This window comes from Eptatretus burgeri, chromosome 6 (genome assembly GCF_056783735.1).
Source record: "Eptatretus burgeri isolate ZD-2024b chromosome 6, Ebu_testis_v1, whole genome shotgun sequence".
Lineage (NCBI taxonomy): Eukaryota > Metazoa > Chordata > Myxini > Myxiniformes > Myxinidae > Eptatretus > Eptatretus burgeri.
Window position 1 is genome coordinate 65282177 of NC_140966.1, and position 21867 is coordinate 65304043.

Genomic DNA, 21867 nt, shown 5'->3' on the forward strand with positions numbered 1-21867 from the left:
CTCCAAACTGCCAGAAAGCACAGTGTTCCAGCAATCAGTCAAAAGGAGTGCTGTAAAAGTATGCTTGTCCCAAGATACAACAGAAAAAAAAGCATTGCTTTCAACTGTCCCAGATAATGGCAGCATTGTTTAGGCTCTGGGCCTATGCCAGATTTTCACACAAATGCAGGTGTAAGAGATTTAGGGCTTGCATTACCCTATAAAAAGGGAAGGAGGGAAGGAAGGAAGGAAGGAGGTAAGAAAGAAAGAAAAACAACTTTGACTTGGTTTCTGTTATGTGCACTGTTGCCTTTTGTTCTTTCATTCAAGTCTGCACTTTCACTGCACCGGTATTCAGTCTCTGTGCCATATTGCTTGTGCATGTCAAAAGTAACCAGTGAATCCTGTACAATTTCTGGAGCAAACTGAATCTCTCTGTACCTGCGTGAGTGAGCTTGGGTATTATTGTCAGTGTCCAGAGGCTACATGACATGGAGCAGCATCTTGGCCTAGAGTGCACCGCACAGGCCACTGGGATACTTGGTGCAAGCCAAATGCCAGTGTGAGCACTCCCAGATTTCTGCACACCAAGCTCAGTGGCTGGAAGTGGTCAGGTTATTATGCAAACAAAACTTCATTGAAAAGAGGTGAAGGCGGTGCATTGTACGGCTGTTAACGGAACAGTTATGAAAACACACGTGCAATTTTTTTTCTTTTGCTACACTCTGCAGACTTTTCAAACTCGAAAAAAAAGGAAAAATCCAGTTTTTGAACCCCATGTTCCAGTTTCAAATGAACCAGTGATTCTTGTGCATTTTCCTTCATTTAATCTCTAGCTTTGTTTTTCTCTTGCAGAAGCTGAGCCCAGATAAGTATTCCAGCAGTTGTCTCTCAGCCAGAGACTGCAGATACCGTTGAATTGGGAGAATGAGGCAGTTGGGAGGGAGCTCAAAAGGAAGTTGGTGTTGGGTGGGTTGGTCATGAGGAGTGGGGAAAGTAAGAAAGCAGGAGAGGGTTATGTGGCGGTGGGTCAATAATGAAAGAAAATAATGTTTGAAAGAAGAGGTGCACACATCATAAAGTCCTTTATGTTAATCTCAAGATGATGTCCTTTTACTGAGCTAATCAAGTATCATACTCATTATAAAGTGTGCAGCCGTCACATCAAACCAAATCGAAAGACAATATTATCATGAGCTCACATTAAAATGCTCTTCTGCATAGAAATGCCATTTGCATTATTTTGTCAGCTGGAGACTAGCTCTGGGCATTGTAAGGAAATATTTGCATGGCAGACACCGCACGTCTGTCGACTTGACAAGACTACGCGGCGCAGTTACCTCTGGCCCTCGCTGTTTACGCTGTAAAATGCTTTTTCGCATCTGTGACTGGGTTATAAAGAAGATGCTTCATGAACCCCCAGAAGGTTAAAAACTTATGAATATCCTAAACGTATTGACTCCTTTTTCTCCATCCTTGACACCTTGGAAAGAATTGGCTTCATTTGGAAGGTGCTACATATGGAATGTTGTATGGGCTTACCTGTCACATTGTTAAACTAGTAACGTGGTTAATTGCCATCAAGTCATTCATTGGTGCTAAGATCGTCTGGCATGGAATACTGACTGGTCAATCCAATACTCGCTCCTAAGCCTTTGGCAGCTATCCTCAGAATGTGCTTCAAACAAGACTACGGCCTTGACTTTGGATTAGCTCGATCGTCATGTAGCTTACAGAATTATTTTAACCAATGAACCACCCTCAAGCATTAAATCCACTCCACATACCTAATGCTTCCTCACTTACAACCAGACGATTAAAAAAAATTAAAATTTTGTTGGTATTGAACAATCAAGTATGAGGTTTTATGTTTGTATGATAATTAATGCAGCTTATCATAAACTTAACACAGGCCTATGAATTGCTGTTTATCAAGTCATATGGTATTGAAGTCGTTTTTTTCACTTCTAATCTGGAGGATATTTCAGATGGGATGGAAAAATGGGAAAGTTTTATGATTATGTTGAAGATTTTTGTGATTTAAAAAAATATATTTCTAAGTATATGATCTATGCAACACCATTGCTTGTTCACCCTCCATTGGATTTCCCCCTCCCCCCTCAGGTTGAAACTGTGGTAAAGGGAGCTATCGTTTAGGGTTGTGACTAATGGAAAGTAGCAAATATATGGAACTGGGAAATTTTTAAACAAGTTTGCGGAAGTGTCACCAGTGTGCATTTCTCTTCTTGTAAGTGATAAGTGATATGGCTTTGCATAAGATTTATATTTTATAGAAGGTACAACTTCTCTAAAACCATGCATACAAAGAGTTGGAAAGTTTTCTTTCTTTTACAGAAATGTATCTAGGGGTCTGTAATGTTTCTGCAAGGAGAGGGGTCTAACGTCTCCGAAACTGGTCAATGTGTTGTAGACTTGGGGGTAAAGAGGTTAAAGGTGTTGGAGCATAGGAAGAAGATTACACAAGACGAGGGAGCAAAGCTTGCAGAGAGTGTGAGTGATGCTCGAGAAAGTTGGAATGAAAGACACTCAGGTTGCTGCATTGCTTCGAATATCTGATTACACACAGGAACAGTCCAAAACTTGGCAGGCGAGGCAAGCATAATTGCATCCAGAAGTTTTGGAGTAAGAGAGAGAGAGAGCGATATATATATATATATATATATATATATATATATATATATATATATATATATATATATATATACATATATATATATACATATATATACATATACATATATATACATATATATACATATATATATATATATATGTACTTAATCTCTGGAGAATTATTCAGGCTTTACTGTACTCTAAAATGCATAGATGAAATACGTGCTTATGTGACCATACTCAGGGATACACTTTTATGTCCTAAATCATTATCAACCAGTGAGCTGTAGGATTGGGGACAGAGAGAAAGAAAGGAAGAGGGGGTGGGGGAGACACAGAGAGAGAGAGAGAGAGAGAGAGAGAGAGAGAGAGAGAGAGAGAGAGAGAGAGAGAGAGAGGTGGGGGGGAGGGGGTAGAGGAAGATAGAGGGATTTAGGGGGTGTATCGATGGAGATAAAGAGAGAGAGAGAGGGGGAGGTGGAAGTGAGAGGAAGATAGAGGGATGGGGGTGGGGTGTATATCTCTCTTTCTCTCTCTCTCTCTCTCTCTCTCTCTCTCTCTCTCTCTCTCTCTCTCTCTCTCTCTCTCTCTATACATATTGTATATATATAGAGAGAGAGAGAGAGAGAGAGAGAGAGAGAGAGAGAGAGAGAGAGAGAGAGAGAGAGAGAGAGAGAGAGGTGGGGGGGGAGGGGTAGAGGAAGATAGAGGGATTTAGGGGGTGTATCGATGGAGATAAAGAGAGAGAGAGAGGGGAGGTGGAAGTGAGAGGAAGATAGAGGGATGGGGGTGGGGTGTATATCTCTCTTTCTCTCTCTCTCTCTCTCTCTCTCTCTCTCTCTCTCTCTCTCTCTCTCTCTCTCTCTCTCTCTCTCTCTCTCTCTCTCTCTCTCTCTCTCTCTCTCTCTCTCTCTCTCTCTCTCTCTCTCTCTCTCTCTCTCTTTCTCTATACATATTGTATATATATAGAGAGAGAGAGAGAGAGAGAGAGAGAGAGAGAGAGAGAGAGAGAGAGAGAGAGAGAGAGAGAGAGAGAGAGAGAGAGAGAGAGAGAGAGAGAGAGAATAAAAAAATAAAAACATGACTAAAAAGTCAGGCATGGTGAAAAAAAAAACATATAGAACACCATTCTGACATTACATTGATGTTTTGGCAAGATTGTTGGTCTCAAAAGACAACTTGACTTAATGGGACACTATGATGGTGTTGGGGCAACATATTCTGCAGATGCTGACTCCTGTCTTCATGCCACACTTGGGCAAATGGGAAAGCAAGGATGCGAGGGAAGCAGGGAGGGTTTTCCCCTTTGGCACTGGGTATAGAGAGCCAACAAGTGCCAGCCTTGGATGGTGCAGCATCTCTGGGACCATACGATGCAATGCTTGGTGCCCTGACAAAGAACTAGGACAGAGCACAATGTGCAGAGCGTGTGCTCTATAAAAAATTATAAGTGGTGGGAGTGAGTTTCCAAAGGGGGGGGAGCACCTGCAGACATATATAGTTTGCAAGAGACACATGCAGTCATCCTGAAATGGCGGCTGGAAGAAAATAAAATGGCGGGGGTGGGGAGGAGGACTGGTTGGGGCTGAAGGAGAGGGAGGGGTGGCTGGGCTGGGGGTGGGGGGGGAGAAGAAAAAGAAAGATAGAACTCAATTTTTTTCCTTCTATAAGCCTATTCCAGTTCACTGCTATGCTTGCTCGACCATTTCTCTATGCAATACATTGCCTGGCATTACATGTCAACCTCACTAAACTACAGTACTGCGATCTTCATGTGACACTGTGAAAGCCTTTGGTAGCATTGGCAGCTGGGTTCCATACCTGCCTGCTGGGACTGCATTTCTTGCAAGAAATGTCCCATGGCTTCCACGGATGCTCACCAGATTTCTTGGCTCTGGCACCAGGTGGACTTCATTTGGATTAAAGATAATGGAAACAACCTTCTGGTTTTTTTTTCCTCCTTTGTTATAATAATTTGAACAATTGGCCAACGGGGACGTTGAAAAAAGTGGGAAACATGCTGTATGCATCGAGCAGTCATTAGATTTCAAATATTCTTCTTACCTTTATTAATTGTGTATTTGTCCTTGGAATCTAACTCAATGAAATTGGCAAACACTCAAGCCTCCTTAGAACATTATGAAAATGCTAGTTGACTTTTTTCAGAGCTTCTCGTTTTACATCTGCAGTATATGCTTTTTTGGCCTACTGCAACTTTGTGGCCTACAACAGGAAAGTCCAGCTTTGTGGCCTAGGGCAGGCCAGAGTGGTATTGTCATCTAGAAATCTAGAACTGGTCTCGAACTACCCAGAGAGACCTTGCGTTCTAGATTAAAGCAGAGGGGAATTGTGGTATACTCGGCCAGAGTGGTAATTGCGGCTTGGAACATGACAAAATGGCTTTATATGGTCTAGGCCCGAGAGCATCTTTCCAGCCGAGAATAGGCTAGACTGGTTTGTGGGCTAGAGAAAGTCAGAGCAGTCTTGTGGCTAGTTGAACAAGGCTGGCCAGTATTGCTATGCTGCATGTAAGCCGATGGTATTGTGTGGCTTTCAAAATCTGTCGCACACATGTCCTCTTGGCTCGTGTGATGGAAAGCTAGAGAGACCGCACAAAAAGTCAGAAAGGCACGTGTCCTGCAAGGCCAAAGGAGATTGTTTGCACATTTATACTTTGAACAGTGCATGGTACATATATTACCATGGTACAACCTTGTTCTGTCCTATATTCTGTAATCCTTTACAAGGCTAGAACAAAAAGCCTTCTCACACCTTCTTTGGCATCATTAAAATGTCAATCAGGTAGCACTTCAGAGTTAAAAAACAAACAAACCAAAAAAACTTAAAAGTTTCTGAAATAGTTCCTAATTCCTGGCATGTTACCTCCCACATCTGTGGCAAAGATAGAAACTTTTACACCACTCAAGCCTGACAGCCATGTGCTGAATGGAAACTTGATGATCACAGTTTTGCTCACAGTTGCAAACAGCTTTCATGAAGCCAGTCAGCCATAAATTAGGAGTTGTAAAGGGCTTTGAAGCAACCTCGGTCTTTAAGTTATCTCTCAACCGTGGCTTTTTGTTTTTTATGTCACCGAGGTTTTAATTTTTACCAGAAAGTGCCACCTATTTACTCGTATTGGCCACAAAGCCCAATGTTAAGGTAATTGATGCCGCAAATGAAAAACTTTAATTGTATTAATGATATACAACCAGGTATTTATTGGTCTATTTTTGAATTGATTATCTGGAATAAAGTTGACACTTGAAGACCAAATAAGTAACATTGAGGGCTGTTTTCCCTGCAATGGGTTCACTCGGCTCCCAGGTGGACCCATGTACCGCATTCTCACTATCAACAGTAACAGTTTAGAAATCACTTTCGACCTTGTGCAAGATAAACTATTGCTTGACCATCCACTCCTTAAGCTGTTGTGGTTCCCTTCTCCAGCAGAATGCTTTACTACCTGATGTTGGTTAGAACTGTGGTTGGTGTGCAGTTCATCATCAACTTGCTTCGTACTCGTATATCTTGCTATATAATGTGGCAGACACATCAACTATGCTGGCCGATGAACCACGGCTTGAAATGAATTCTGGGATCTTCCAGGTTTGTGTTGAGGAACGCAACCTGAGTTGTACTTTACATTGACGTATTCATGAAGCAAATGATACGGAGTCGGGACGAAAGTAATGCGTCTTTATTTTTCAGTCTGTAATAAAAGCGCCGTAGGAAAGTTGCGCAAGATCACAATGAAAGGATTGTATGTCCCGTCCATTTTAAGTTGAGGTGACAATATCACGCCACTTCAAAATGGCTGCCCCGCTAAAGGGGCGTACGAAGCAGAGAACAGTCATTGAATTTCTTACTGCGGAAGAGATTTCTCCAGTTGATATTCACAGGTGTTTAAAGAATGTGTATGGCGATTCTCCCATGATTGATTTGAGCCCTGTTAGACGTTAGGTAGAGCGTTTCAAGAGCCAGGAAACTGATATTGCTGACAAACCTCGAAGTGGTCAGCGTACCGCTGTGTCACCGGAAAACAAGAGTTGGAGTGATGAGCTCATTAAAGTGCATTGCAGTTGACATAGACGATGTGGAAAAATAATTTAATATTTGCCACATATGTATGCTACATATGTATAATATTTACCCAGAAATTTTCATTGTAATTGTAATTATATTTAGCGAGAAATAAAATATGAGGCATTACCTTTGTACCGGCCCTCGTAAATTGTATTTGCATCGCTTTGGTTTCTGTGTGGTCCAAACAGACTCTGTGGAGAAATTCAGCCAGTACATCACTTAATAATTTTGTAATTTATTTTGGTATGTTGGTCCAAGTACAGACTTGAAATAATAACACCTCAGTACTACAGTTCATGGTGAAGCTTACACATAGAATGGTGACCTCCTTCTGAATAAACGGTGTATGATGTGAATGAGGCACCCTGTAGTCCCTCCATTCATTACTTGGCTATTCTCACCTCACATTACAAGAAAACATTCATAGTCGGTAACATAGTGTAATGAAGTCTACTCAGCTGAGAGGAAAATCAAAACGAGTAACTCGTGGACTGACTTGTGTGTAACTTGTCATTGGTGAGAGTACTTTTTGCTAGTTTGTCTTGCTACCTTGATAATTGTCTCTGGATCGCATGGCCTAATGGAATGCAAACAGATTATTGAACACGAGAACGGCACTCGGTAGAGCGAATACCTCCGCCACATTGAACAGTTTGCATTTTGTATCCACTGATAGATTGGATCTGCATCCATACCTGAACCAAAATCGAATCGCCTTTTTCTTGTCACCTACCCAACTCATCCTCCAAGTTTTGTTATAATCCGTCCATAACGTTTTCAGATATCATGCTGACAGACAGACAAATGGGTGAAACCATAATGTCCACCCACCTTTGATGGCAGAGGTAATAACCAACTATAGCCATTCGATGATTAGATAGTTTAGGCTCATGTGGACATTGTGATCAACCGAGCAAATATTAATTATTTTTGCAGAAAATATTCTGGCCACGTTTTACATTAATACAAACCAAGCAGCAGGCCTCGAAAGTAATTGGTGAAATAGTTCTTCAAACAGAGGAACGGTGCTCTGCTGCAATAAATATCGTACGTCTATATTTTATGAAACCCCACAGTCAATGGAGTATTTTCAAGAAGTCAGCAGCAAAATGTGGGTGGTATGGTTTGTGGATATAGTCCAAGTCTTGTTTTCTGGTTTATCCATATGTTGTTTCCAAATACTCATCATAACACAGGCCCAGCCATGTGTGATTCCAGCAAATATCCACTGGACTTGGAAAATCTGAGCCCGTTATTCTCTGGTGTTGGATTTTGGTTTTATGCTTAGTCCAGTACAGTTGTGGTGGCACATACAACCACATCTTCACAGCGTGAATATTCCACTTCTGCACCAATAGCCATGAGACTGACTACACATGCCGACTGCTCCCTTCATTCTCGAACTCGCGATTGCAAATGGTCACACTGATTTGGTTTGCATGTATGCACAATGATCGCAGCTCCATTCATTACATTGTTGTAAGAAAACTTGACCTTTTGACAAATTGTGGCACATCCAAACCCTTGGTGGATCTAACTGCCAATTCTTCCTTTCCATTTTTCCCTTTCCCCGGTGCAGAACCAGCGCAAGGCAGCAGCCCAGGCCACGAAAGCATGTCAAGCAACGAACCTGAAATCAAGTCAGAAAATGGTAAAAAAACAAAAAAACAAAACATGGCAAATTGGAGAGTCATGTTCTACACTGCCTCCACTTTCTTTTCAAGACATAAAATTTGATTTCAGTTACCCATATCACTTCAATGCCATCACTGGCAAACACTCTTAAAATTGAATCACTTAAAATTGGGAGAGCATCACTTAAAATTGAATGCCAGTAAATTTGTGCTATTTCTGCAGTCTGCCTGGACAGCCAGCTATGGAGTAAAACCATTCACATTTGCTCTTGAAATGCAATCTCGAATTTGTATCACCACCTACAAACACCAACAGCATGATCGGGTGATTCTAGGCAAGACGTGAAAACTTAATTTGAGTCCATGAGTCCCATGTTGTTGTCGAATACAACTTAGTGATTCCGTAACAGAAGTGACAAAGTTTCACACCGAGCCTGTAGGAAGACATGTAATAGTTTGTCAACGGTGCCAAACTTTTGTGCGTTTAAGATTGGCAGCAATGCTCTCGTTCCATAATTAGTTCATGAAATTGTATCTCTTTATGAATCAATACAGTGAGTTTCACTGGTGCAGCATTGTCGGCTTTTGGGCACCTGAAATTATTTTGACTTCCTGTAAACATATGCCAACAATTCTGCTCTGCTCTCCCAACTGGGAGATAGTCAGTAAAACATTTTGCACAAAATGTTGAATCAAATGCCATTAACAGATTAAGTTCTTACATATATGGAAGTTCCACTGTGTGATCAAAAATATTCACTTGGTGGTACCATTACAAAACATTGATTCAAAATAATCCTGATTATATTTCAGTCATTGTAGTTACTGTCATTGTTTCCTATCCACTTCTCTTACAGGACACTTGGCCTTTCAAGACAGCTTCGTGACATCTGGAGTGTTCAGCGTGTCCGAGTTGGTGCGCGTGTCGAGAAGTATGCTCCCTTACTTGATGTATCGGTTACATTTACACACTGCATGCCACCATTATCTTATGGAACCATAAAACTAAATTTTCCATGAAAAGCAAAGCTATGGAAAAGGTTACTAGTCTTTGTTAGTTTCTGACAAACTATAACAAATGCTTTGAAGGCTTTTTGGGGGAAACTTCCCAAACACTCCAAAGGTGTGTGGAAAAGGTATCATTTACTGGAGGCAAAGAGTATTTATGTGGACATGCTACCCAGGTTACTGAAATTCAAGTGGCAAAACATTGTTGATGGAGTTCATGATTCAGTCAGTCTTAATATTTGTTCATCACTGCATGTAGTATTCCAGCAAGAGGAAAATATTTAAGAATCAGATAAAGCTTTTCATTCCCAACACACTGGAAAAGGAAAAAAAAAAAAAAGACCAATTTTGAAAGAACTGTTTGATGGGAAGCCTCGTGAAGAATGGGAAGCCTGTTCATGGTTGATGGGAAGATTCCCTGATTGATGGGAAGCCTCATGAAGAATGATTCCCTGATTGATGGGAAGCCTCATGAAGAATGGGAAGCCTGTCCATGGTTGATGGGAAGATTCCTTGATTGATGGGAAGCCTCATTAAGAATGAAAAAAAGAGTTCTCCGTAGAGCATTACCCTGGACCACCACCCAAAATATACAGTGTGCAAAGGTCATGTGAATCACTACAAGTTCACATTAATACCTGTCCTGGACAGTGTTGTTCCTCAATTGGAAAACACCTTTTTAAAGGTACAACCAGAAAACATTGGGAGAAAGCTGAACACATTTACTTTATAGCCTAAAGAACATGGTCTCACAAAGCCATTGAAAGCTGGTCAAAGCAATAGAAATACTCAAAGGGCAAAAAATGCTCGGTCATACCAACTATACTTGCTTTTTCTTCTTTCATGGCATAATCATAAGAATCAAAAGCTCATATGGAGGTGGGATACGTGATATGTGGGTATCCACACTTTAAGGCCAACAAACTGCAGCAACAGCCTTACTATTGGTGATCGCCTGCCACCTGCCCACAACAGCAAACAATCTCTACCTACATTTACAATTTATGAGCTCCAATGATGTCAATTTCATCTTTTTAAGGCCCATTATCTCAAATGCTTTGATTCCTTGTGATTTCCAACATGACCCCTGTTTTGAACTATTTTAACGATTATTTTTGCGGCATCATATTTTTTCATCGCTCAGCATGTGTAAAAAATATGCTTCTGGACATACCACATGCAGAGTTCTTATAATAAAAGGCAAAGATGGGAAAATATGGAGGGACAAGTCTTGGTCTGCTTATTTAAGTGTTATGTGCTTATCACACAGTGTTAGGAAACTCATTTGGCATTTATTTGTAATCGTAAAGTAAGGTATGAAAAGATGCCCCTGGCAGAAAATGTTGGACAAAGTATACAGTATTATAGCTATATATTTAAACATATACGATATATATATATATATATATATATATATATATATATATATATATATATATATATATATATATATATATATATATATATATATATAAACGTATATGATGGAAATACATAAATATATTGAAATGTATATGATGGATTTATACATATAAAAGATTTATATATGTGTATGTATTTATATATGTACATATAGATGTGTGTGTATATATATATATATATATATATATATATATATATATATATATATATATATATATGTATATATTATATATGTATCTGTATATATCTTTATATTAATTTATATGTATATAATATATATATATATATATATATATATATATATATATATTATATTTACATGTATACATTATATATACAAAATATATATGTATATATATATATATATATATATATATATATATATATATATATATATATATATATATATATATACATATATATATATATATACATACATACATATCTCTTGTTTGAACATGTATAAATATCCGATAAATTAACCAATGATGATCACATATAAATGACGAATGTGGTAATAATTGGTTAGATATTTATCATTATGCTTTCTTGATGAGGGCAAATAAGCCTGAAATCTGGATAGGCAGCTCCGTTTGACGTTTAACTGATGTTGACCATGTAATATTTGTCTGTTTGACAGAGTCACTGGGCCAAAGCCTCTGGGTTGGACGTGACACTTTGGTGTAGGACTATATTTACATATATATATATATATATATATATATATATATATATATATATATATATATATATATATATATATTACACATTTACTTTATAGCCTAAAGAACATGGTCTCACAAAGCCATTGAAAGCTGGTCAAAGCAATAGAAATACTCAAAGGGCAAAAAATGCTCGGTCATACCAACTATACTTGCTTTTTCTTCTTTCATGGCATAATCATAAGACATGTATCTCAATCGATCCTTTTGTTCAGGATACTGAACATTTTGCATTTGAAATTTGCTTGCAACACCATTCGCAAAAACTACTCTGATACAAATATTCAGGATACTGAGCACGTAACCATGAACAAGGAGATAGTATGTGGTGGAGGTGGAGGGATGGGACATCTTCCCCCACTTTACTCTCACGACTCAAAGCAAATCTTACATCTCACATGTCCAAGTTATTTCTGCTGGATTTCATTCCTGAAAGAGGAAAAGTGATTGCAAATTGTTGTTCTCATGCTGTACAGGCAGGTTGTTGCATCAAAGAGTGGTTCATCCTTTTAAGGGGGACATTAGACCAGCTGTAGCTATCCGCAAGCATTTGTGTGTAGATGTGACAGATTTACTGCAATTTTGAGAAAAGAAAAAAAGGAGAGTAAATTTTTTTTTTGCGTGGGCACCCTGGCCAAGTTTCAAATTCCTGCCCTAGACCTTTACTGGGGAGGTAATGGTAAACCACTCAGAATATTATTTGTTCAGAAAACTGCTTCGGCAGCACCTACCCTCTGATTGGAGAATTATACCTCTCAAGAAAACATTTACTGTGTGGTTAAAACTGAGTCTCACTGGTGGTGTATGATGAAAAGTTTGCTTCAGTGAGTGATTCATACTTCGGTTGTGCCCACAACTGTTCCTGTTCAAATATGATGACCTGATTTGAAAATGAAGCCACAATTGAAATATTTATATTTTGAGGGACAAAAGCAATGTTTCTCTTTTTTTCTAAAACTTGGACAAAGGTCAACTGAAGGGAGAGTAAATTGATGGTGTTTGTAAATTTTCAGGCTTACTGACAAATAAACAATTTTAAGTGTTGTGTCGATGCTGATTCCTCTGTTGGTGTTGAGGTTCAGGCTGAAATAGCAAATCTTTTGAGGTTTCACATTGCCTGAGCCATCTGGAGGCAAAAGTGAATATCCAGATGCACCAAACTGCAAGCTGTTTCAGGCATAGTAATATCTTTTGTCTTTTATGGAGTGAAGGATACTGCCAAAGGATATATGTGTGTGTATATATATATATATATATATATATATATATATATATATATATATGTATATATATATATATATATGTATATATATGTATATATGTATATATATGTATATATATATATATGTGTATATATATATATGTGTATATATATATATATATATATATATATATATATATATATATATATATATATATATATATATATATATATATATATATATATATATATATATATATATATATATATATATATATATATATATATATATATATATATATATATATATATATATATATATATATATATATATATATATATATATATATATATATATATATATATATATATATATATATATATATATATATATATATATATATATATATACCAGAATCCTGACATACGCAGGGGATAAGTTCCAGGGAAAACCCCGCAAATGTGGGGGCATTGTTTCAATGGGAAATGGAGAATAGGTTCCAGGGATTTCTCGACCCACGAAAATCCACCAATGTCAGGGTGAAATCCAAGAGTGTGGGTGCAAAATCCACGAGTGTTTTGTTATTTTTACAATGGAGACAAGGGGGATAATATTTTCGACCATGAATGCACAATTAGTTTCATTAAAGATGCTTGGAAGTAAAAAAATAAATATAAAAAACACGACAACACCAGGTACCGTTTCCAATTTTTTGAAGAATGCATTTTAAAGTCCCTTAACCATACCGTACCATACCACAAAACAAAACAACAACAACAACAACGTCATAGACCATTTCAATTTTTTATAAAACAAACATAGTATACATAACTTTGCAAAATGATGAAGATGATGATGAGGATGAAGATGAGGATGAAAAAGAAAAATTAAAAGCCATAGAATGGCTCATCTGGAGAAAACCCAAATGAAAGTGCCGATGAGATGTTGTCTGAGGCAGGTGAGGGTGCTGGTGGTGTCGAGGTGGAGTGGGAAGGCCAGAAGAATTGTGTTATTGACAGCTGCCTAGCAGATTGCTGCAGGCTCTTGTGCAACTCTCTGTACGGGAGCAGCGTATCGTCCAAAGCCATCTTGAACCTCAGGTAGCACTCCATCACCGGGTCGGCATCTTTAACCCTCTCGGCAATGGAACTCATACCTTAAAGTACCTCACCGAGAAATTTCACCATGAGTTTTGAGGTCGGCACCTCTTCCTCACCATTGCCGGCTTCCTCCTCCTCAGAAGCCTTCGTGATTTCCTCCAATTCCTCCTCAGTGAGCTCTACGGCATGCGACTGGAGGAGGACCTCCAACTCCTCAGGCTGCAAGTTGTCGAAACCCTGCCCTCCGATCTGCCATGCCAACCCAACAATGGCGTGCCTCTGCCATATTGTTGGGAAAGCCAGTGAAATTCTTCATATCTTGAGGCCAAAGGTTGTGCCAGCACACTTTGCTGGTTGCTGCTTTCACCTCATCCAAGAACTCCTTTATGGTGCCGATGCAGTGGACAATGTTGAAACCTTTCCAACATTGGCCGACCGCGAGCCTTGGGTGAGCTCCATGACGTCCAGGATGCGGTGAAAGATGCACTGGGTGTAATAAGTCTTGAAATTTTATATTACCCCCTGGTCAAGGTGCTGGATGAGGGAGGTGGTGTTCTGCGGCAGGAACATGACCTCAATGTTCGGTGAGCATCATTCAGGTCCGTGGGGTGGCCAGGGCCAGGAGCGCCCAGTTTATCCTCCATCCAAGAGATGACACACACAGTGATGAACCACCCGGCCTGTGAAACACCAGGAGGACAGTTTAGAGCCGGGTTGGGATTCAAATCCAGGCTACACAGAGCGGGCATGCGTACCTCTCGGCTTTCCTGCCATGATGTGGCGATTCCTTACTTCAGAACTGAAAAGATTTTTTTTCCTAAATGTAATCATTTAATTTATTTTGTCTTCCTACCTCCAGTGTAGAACCACGGTAACACAATTAAAAGTTGAAGAACGTGCCAAGTGACTTCACCACGCAGTGCATGAAACGTTTGAAGAAACTTTCAAAAGTTAAATGTTTAATTTTAATTTGTATTTATCTTTGCCGAAGTGATGAGTTGTATAACTTCGTCAAAAACAGGAAACATCACGGAAAATAAAATTTCACAATTTCAGCGAGGCAGCCACCACCTGTTGCACCGCAGAACAACGTGTGGCCAATGCAGGCGAATAGCCCTGTACTTTGTTCAAGTCGATCTTTATGTAGTATTTAGTGACAGTGCGAATATTGGAGAGTGCTGGCTTAAGCACTCCAACAAAACGGTTGATAAGAAATGGCTCCCTTGGCATGCAATTGGCAATCACCCAACCATCATATTCAACACACACCTCCCGGAGACTCCCGAAATGTCAAATATGTTCGAATTGGACAAATGAATACTTTTTAAGGAGTCCGAACTGCTTGTACATTCGATTCTGGAGCTTAAATTTTGTAATTCTCCTGAGTTTAAGAGATACTCATGGTGATCACGTGCAGAATTGAAATAAAGCAATGAACACTGATGTCTCTTGGAGTTTCTCAGCATTGCAATGTACCCAGCGATTTGTAGCTATGATGAACAGGTATTCGATAATATGAATGAGGAAAGTGAAGAAAAAAAACTTTATTGTTTAGGCCTTAGTCACATTTGCCACAGCAGCCGTGGGGTTTCCAAAATCTACGGCCACTAGCAATTATACGGCGACCGCAGTAATTCCACGGTCACACAATGTAGCAGTCACATATGTTTTTATTTTTTGGGGAGCCGCACGGCGTATTTAGGCCGAAGTCACATTTGCCATGGCGGCCGTGGGGTTTCAAAAATCTACGGCCACTAGCAATTATACGGCGGCCACAGTATTTCCACGGTCACACAATGTAGCAGTCACATATGTTTTTATTTTTCGGGGAGCCACACGGCGTATTTAGAAATTGTGGAGACCGAAAACGTGGGGGTGCCGTACGGTCTTTGATTTCATGTCGCAAGGTGACCTTAGGGCGTTCCTGCGGCAGCCATAGAATTTTGAAGGCAGACGCAAGGTTCCCGCAAGGCGACCGCAGGGGGGCCCTAAGGCGAATGTGCGGTCAGACAGACGGTAACGAATGGGTTAATTTTTTTTTTTTACCAGTTTTTTTTTTCAGCTTGTCGAATTGCTATGGCGAACGTAGAAATGAAAAAAAGTTATAACTCCGCGTTATAATTCCACCGCGACCTTACGACCTGTAAAATAGAGCCAAATGGCATAGGGCCACCCTGAGGCCACCGCAGAAACTCTGCGGCCACCACACGTTTCCGTCAATTCAGAGGGCGTACGGCTGCCGTATCCTCGCCGTAGAACAAATGTGACTTAGGCCTAGGTCTTAGAAATTGTGGAGACCGAAAACGTGGGGTTGCCGTACGGTCTTTGATTTTATGTCGCACGGTGACCTTAAGGGGGCCCTGCGGCGGCCAATGAATTTTCAAGGCGGACGCAAGGTAGTCTCAAGGTGCCCGCAAGGCGACCGCAGGGGCCCAAAGGCGAACGTGCGGCCAGATGGACAGTAACGAATGGGTTAATTGTTTTGTTTATTTTACCAGTTTTTTTTTCGGCTTGTCGAATTGCGATGGCGAACGTAAAAATGAAAAAAGTTATAACTCCACATTATAATTCCACGGCGACTTACGACCTGTAAAATATAGCCAAACAGCGTAGGGCCACCGCAGAAACTCTGTGGCTGCCGCACGTTTCTGTCAATTCAGAGGGCGTACGGCCGCCGTATCCTCACCGTAGAGCAAATGTGTCTTAGGCCTTAGAAATCATTGCAGCCTGTTCCAAGTCAAGGCAAGGTTGAGCAGGTAAAAAAACATGGTGGCTTCAGATCTCAGTGAGGTTACCCAGTAAGACCCCAGAGAGCGAGGTCGCCAACGATCACCTGATGAAGTATATAATTAAATAAGACCTTTAATTATCTTCATAAGGGGTGTTTTAATTAACCCAAACACCCAATTTCAGTTCTACACTTCCTTGGAGTTTTCTTGGTATGCATGCAAAGTTTCTGGCTGTGAGGTTTAATGGTTTTGGAGTTTTGGAGTTATGGAGGAGACACACACACTGACACACACACACACACACACTAATATCTACATTTATTTATATGTAAACGTATATGTATATATATATATATATTATATGCATATATATGCAAATGTATATGTATATATTATATATATATATATATATATATATATATATATATATGTATATATATATATATATATATTATATGGATATATATATATATATGTATATATATTATAGGGATATATAAGTATGTATGTATATGTATATGTATGTATATATATATATATATATATATATATGTATGTATATATTATACAGATATAATATCCCTGTGTCGTAAGAGGCGACCAGGGTTGCGTCAGGAAGGGCATCCGGCGTAAAACCTGTGCCAAATCATTATGCGCATCATGATGGATGATCCGCTGTGGCGACCCTGAACGGGAGCAGCCGAAAGAAGAAGAAGAAGAAGAAGATATTATACAGATATATCTGTGTATGTATATATATTATATGGATATATATATGTATATGAATATATGTATATATTATATGGATATATATATACATGTATATGTATATATGTATGTATATATATATATATTTATACATATATACATTTATGTATATGTATATGTATATATATATTATATGTATATATATGTATATGTATACATATGTATATATATATGTATATGTATATAATATGTATATATATATATATATATATATATATATATATATATATATATATATATATATATATATATTATGTATATGTAAAAATATATATGTGTATATATATATATATATATATATATATATATATATATATATATATATATATATATATATATATATATATATATATATATATATATATATATTATGTATATGTATATGTAAAAATATATATGTGTATATATATATATATATATATATATATATATATATATACATATAGATATATATATATATATATATATATATATATATATATATATATATATATATATAATATGTATATTGTTACGGCTGTGGAAATTCGCAGAACACCATATAGGTTTCTTAAATCAGTTATCCCGGTAAGTCTGTGTTCAGTTAGATTTCCCCACCGTTGTTTAATGGGAATTATTCGTGTCACGGGGCTGTGATCCTTTGAGATCGTGTTTTTCTTTCTCTATCGTTATTTTGAACCGACATATCTCGCCCACAATTACAACAAACCACGACGCCAACAACACAACCACCCCCAACTACGCCACAATGCCAACCACGCTATGATCGCCACAACAACACCACCACCATTTAACCATCTTCGCCACTACGCCAGATTGCAACCGCCATCCTCCACAGACCACGCTACGACCCTTTCCGCATTCAAAAGGGGTCCGAGAACACGGGCGTAAAAGAACGAGGAAAAGAAACCTCCAATGGTGAGTGTGGGTTTTTTACCGCCTTTTTTTCTCCGAGGCTGGCGTGACGAGAAGGGCGAGGTGGCTCGCTCGCGATTGGTGGATACAAGGAGTGAGGCGGTCGGAGTTGAGAAACGCCCCTTTTCGAGAAGCTTCTCGAAGGGAGGCGGAGCCGAAAACGGGGAGGAGCGAAGGGCGGAGCCCCAGGCTATATAAGGCGGACAGCCGCGAGCCTAGCTCTCCTCTCCTCCTCTTCGTTGGCGCTCTTCTCCTGGTCTGGTCTCCTCTCTTCGTTTTGCGCCCTTCTCTTGGTCTGGTCTTGTCTTGGTCTCTTGGTCTCTTGGTCTCTGGGTCTGTGGAGCGACCCGTACACCAGAGGCGTGGGTCGGTGGAGAGCCCGGGCGACGTACCGGAGACGTGGACGGGAGGCGCAGCTCTGCCGGCTGTGGGGCGCGAACCTGCGCGTCCGTGGAAGAGAGTGCCAGAGAGAGCTCGCCGACCATCGAGGCACCTCGAGGGTGCAGGTAACCTGCTACGGTCTCGCGGGACCCGTTCGGTCTCCCAGGTCCTGTGCCATAAAGACCCAAGTGGTCCAGCCTGACCCCCTTGTCTGTGAGGGGGTCTTTTCTTGTGTTTCTTTTGGGTTTTTGAATGTATGCTGTGGTGCCGTGTCCTAAGTAGACCCTGTATAAGTGACTGTGCATTCACATTCTCATTGAAGTCAGTTGTATTGCTTTCTATTTGTTTCTTGTACATACGTGCAGGACTGCCTTGCCTGTATACGTGCTTAGTTGTAATAAATGTCCTTATTGTCCTTGCTTGTGAAATGTATCCCGTTCGTTGCGTCCTCATTCCCCCATTGGAAATGCCATCTTGCTTCGCAGAATAATTAGTTGGGTTTTAAAAACAGGTAAGGAGAATCGGATCCGTCGAGGTCGACCATAATACCCACTCGGTTATCGCTGTAGAACGGAACGGACCGCTTAAGCGGTTCGTGTCCCAAGCCAACCTGCGGCGAGGTACCCTCGGTAGGTTACCCGCGCGAGTACTTAGCTATTTTGATATTCGACGAGTGGCCCTATTTCGCGCGGGTAGAATGCGGACTGGGCTGTGGTGAGGTTAAACCCCCACCCGTGACTGGTTAGTCACGCGGCTGCTATTAGTGGAAAGCGGCCGATCGCACGCCGGCGGGCGCGAATTCGTAACAATATGTATGTATATGTATGTATGTATATATATGTATATATATATATATATATGTATGTGTATGTATATATATGTATATATATATGTATGTGTATGTATATATATATATATATATATATATATATATATATATACTCATGCCACACCATAATTTGATGCAAGGGTCTGATAAATAGGGGGTGTGTGCCACACATCCACCCTATTTAGGCATCTATTACACTGTTTATGAGTATTTATGCAGCTGAGAAATAATATATTACAGTTAAAAAAGCGACTTCCATCTTTAATTGCAGTCCGTGAAAAATACAAAACAGCGCATTGCAAAGCGGCAGAAGGTTAGCAGCGACCCTGCTAATACTCACAGTATCAGTCAGCCAACTGTTGTTTCGCAATTTCAGTGCACCACTTGGGTGGTGAGGATAGATCCATGGATGCATTTCTGGCTCTCTTCAATCATCAAGGAGTGGACAACCCTCAAGAGTTTAGCAGGAAAGCTTGCGTCACCATCTTAAATGTTTGCAGTTTGACATTCTGTATCTCGATATACACAGGTTTACAAATTCTATTCGTCCCTCATCTCCGAAAACCCGGCTTCTAAACATCCTTTCATGCAAATATTAAACTCTATCACCATGTTTCAGCCTTTTGACGGTTCGATCCTTTCATACGAACATACCACACCGAACACTAAATGCAGGAAATCGGATGCTCGAGAGTTAATTACCCATTCACACCTTCACACACCTCATTCACATCGGCATTGCCCCAACACTCTTCCACCATTTTGCATGCCATTCTCTCCATGGTGTCCCTCAGCAGTACGAGAGACAGTGGTGTTCGCCATGCTTCACCATAAACCCCCTCACTAACTTATCCCTCGTCATCCCTTGCACTACACATGCTCCATTTACACTAATTTATTCATTTTTGATTCAAAAATTACATTTGATAACGTTTTTATGTGAAAAAAATAGGGTTTAATTTATGTTCGGGAACCAATTAATCACTTATTACATGTCGATGAAGGTTGTTATTATTCATTCTGTCGAATTAAAACAGTAAAAGTTTAAAATTGAAAAAAGCTGGACTTCCTCATCGGTAAAACTGATGTTTCAGCGAGAATCCACTTGTCTTGGTCACGGCGGATGTTAAAGTGAAGAAGAAGCTTGAGAATCACCATTAAAGAGAAGATGTCTCTTCTACACCGTCTCTGCAACCGTCACGTGATGCCATGATTAGTCTGCAGACCAACTGTCCTTGCCACTGGCAGAGGTCACTTGGCGATTCTCAAGCTTCTTCTTCACTTTAACATCTTCAGTGACCAAGGCGATTAGATTTCCGCCGAAACATAAACTTTACCAAATAGCAAGTCCAGCTTTTTCAATTATAAACTTCTACTGACTTATTACATGTATTTATAAGGGGATTTATTGTTCTGGCGAATGAATATCCAGCTTACAAACACTATATATACTGTATATATATATATATATATATATATATATATATATATATATATATATATATATATATATTTATATATATATATATATATTTATATATATATATATATATATATATATATATATATATATATATATATTTATATTTTTTTTTTTATATACATATATATATATTTATGTATACAGTATATGTATAATTTTTTTTTCATCCACTAACTCCTTTACTCATGCCCCCCTCTATTTATCCACTCTTCCATCTACCTATTATCTAGGTCATCCCTGAGTCTACATCAAATGAGCAATTTCAGTTATTCTGTGGTATCATCCACTTTCATCACGTCAATGGCTGTAGTGGTGGTGGTCATACAAATTAACATAAGTTAAGAAATGGCAATAAAAAACAATACAATGTCGAAATATAGGAAGAGTACTGTACCTGTAATGGCAGCTGATTGTTCAGCCGCTCATTGCTCTTGCTGGTGCCCCTGGCATACCACAACACAAGCTTCAGCATTGTGCCAAATGGTCAGCTGCTTGATGCTGTTGCTGGTTCTCCTGGCTCTTCAATGCTCAGGCTTAAGGATGGGCCACATGGTCATTTGTGCAATGCTTTTGCTGTTGCTGCTAGCTCTCTGATGCTCGGGCTTCAGCATGGGCCACATGGTCAACTGTTTGATGATGTTGCTGGTGCTCCTGGCACCCACAGCTCTGACTCCATATGTTCACTTCATAATACTTGTTTTCCTGCAATATTTTGTTTCTTTGGAGGCATATTTTTTTGTCATCTATTGAGAAAACCTTCCTAATATGTCAGTCCTGCTGACACTGTCCTGCGGACCCTGTATGCTTTTCAAATTGGTCTTTAAAAATCTGAGCCTAAAGTGAATGGGTTTCATATAAAGAATTGTTGATGTTAAAACGTACGTAAAAACCAAAAAACAGTGTTGTAATATTATTCGCTCACTTTAATATTGAAACATAAGTTGAGCATAACCATCCTAAAGCTCTAAACAATTC

General features: G+C 39.4%; 1 protein-coding gene across 1 annotated transcript in view; it reads left to right on the forward strand.

The window, feature by feature from the left end:
- The window catches only part of LOC147024965 (nuclear factor 1 A-type-like), a 233556-nt gene that overhangs the window by 93419 nt on the left and 118270 nt on the right, over positions 1-21867 (forward strand). The window contains exons 6-7 of the mRNA XM_085887056.1: positions 8279-8350; positions 9191-9265. Of these exons, the coding sequence (XP_085743182.1) occupies positions 8279-8350; positions 9191-9265 (147 nt within the window). The remainder of the gene's footprint in view (positions 1-8278; positions 8351-9190; positions 9266-21867) is intronic.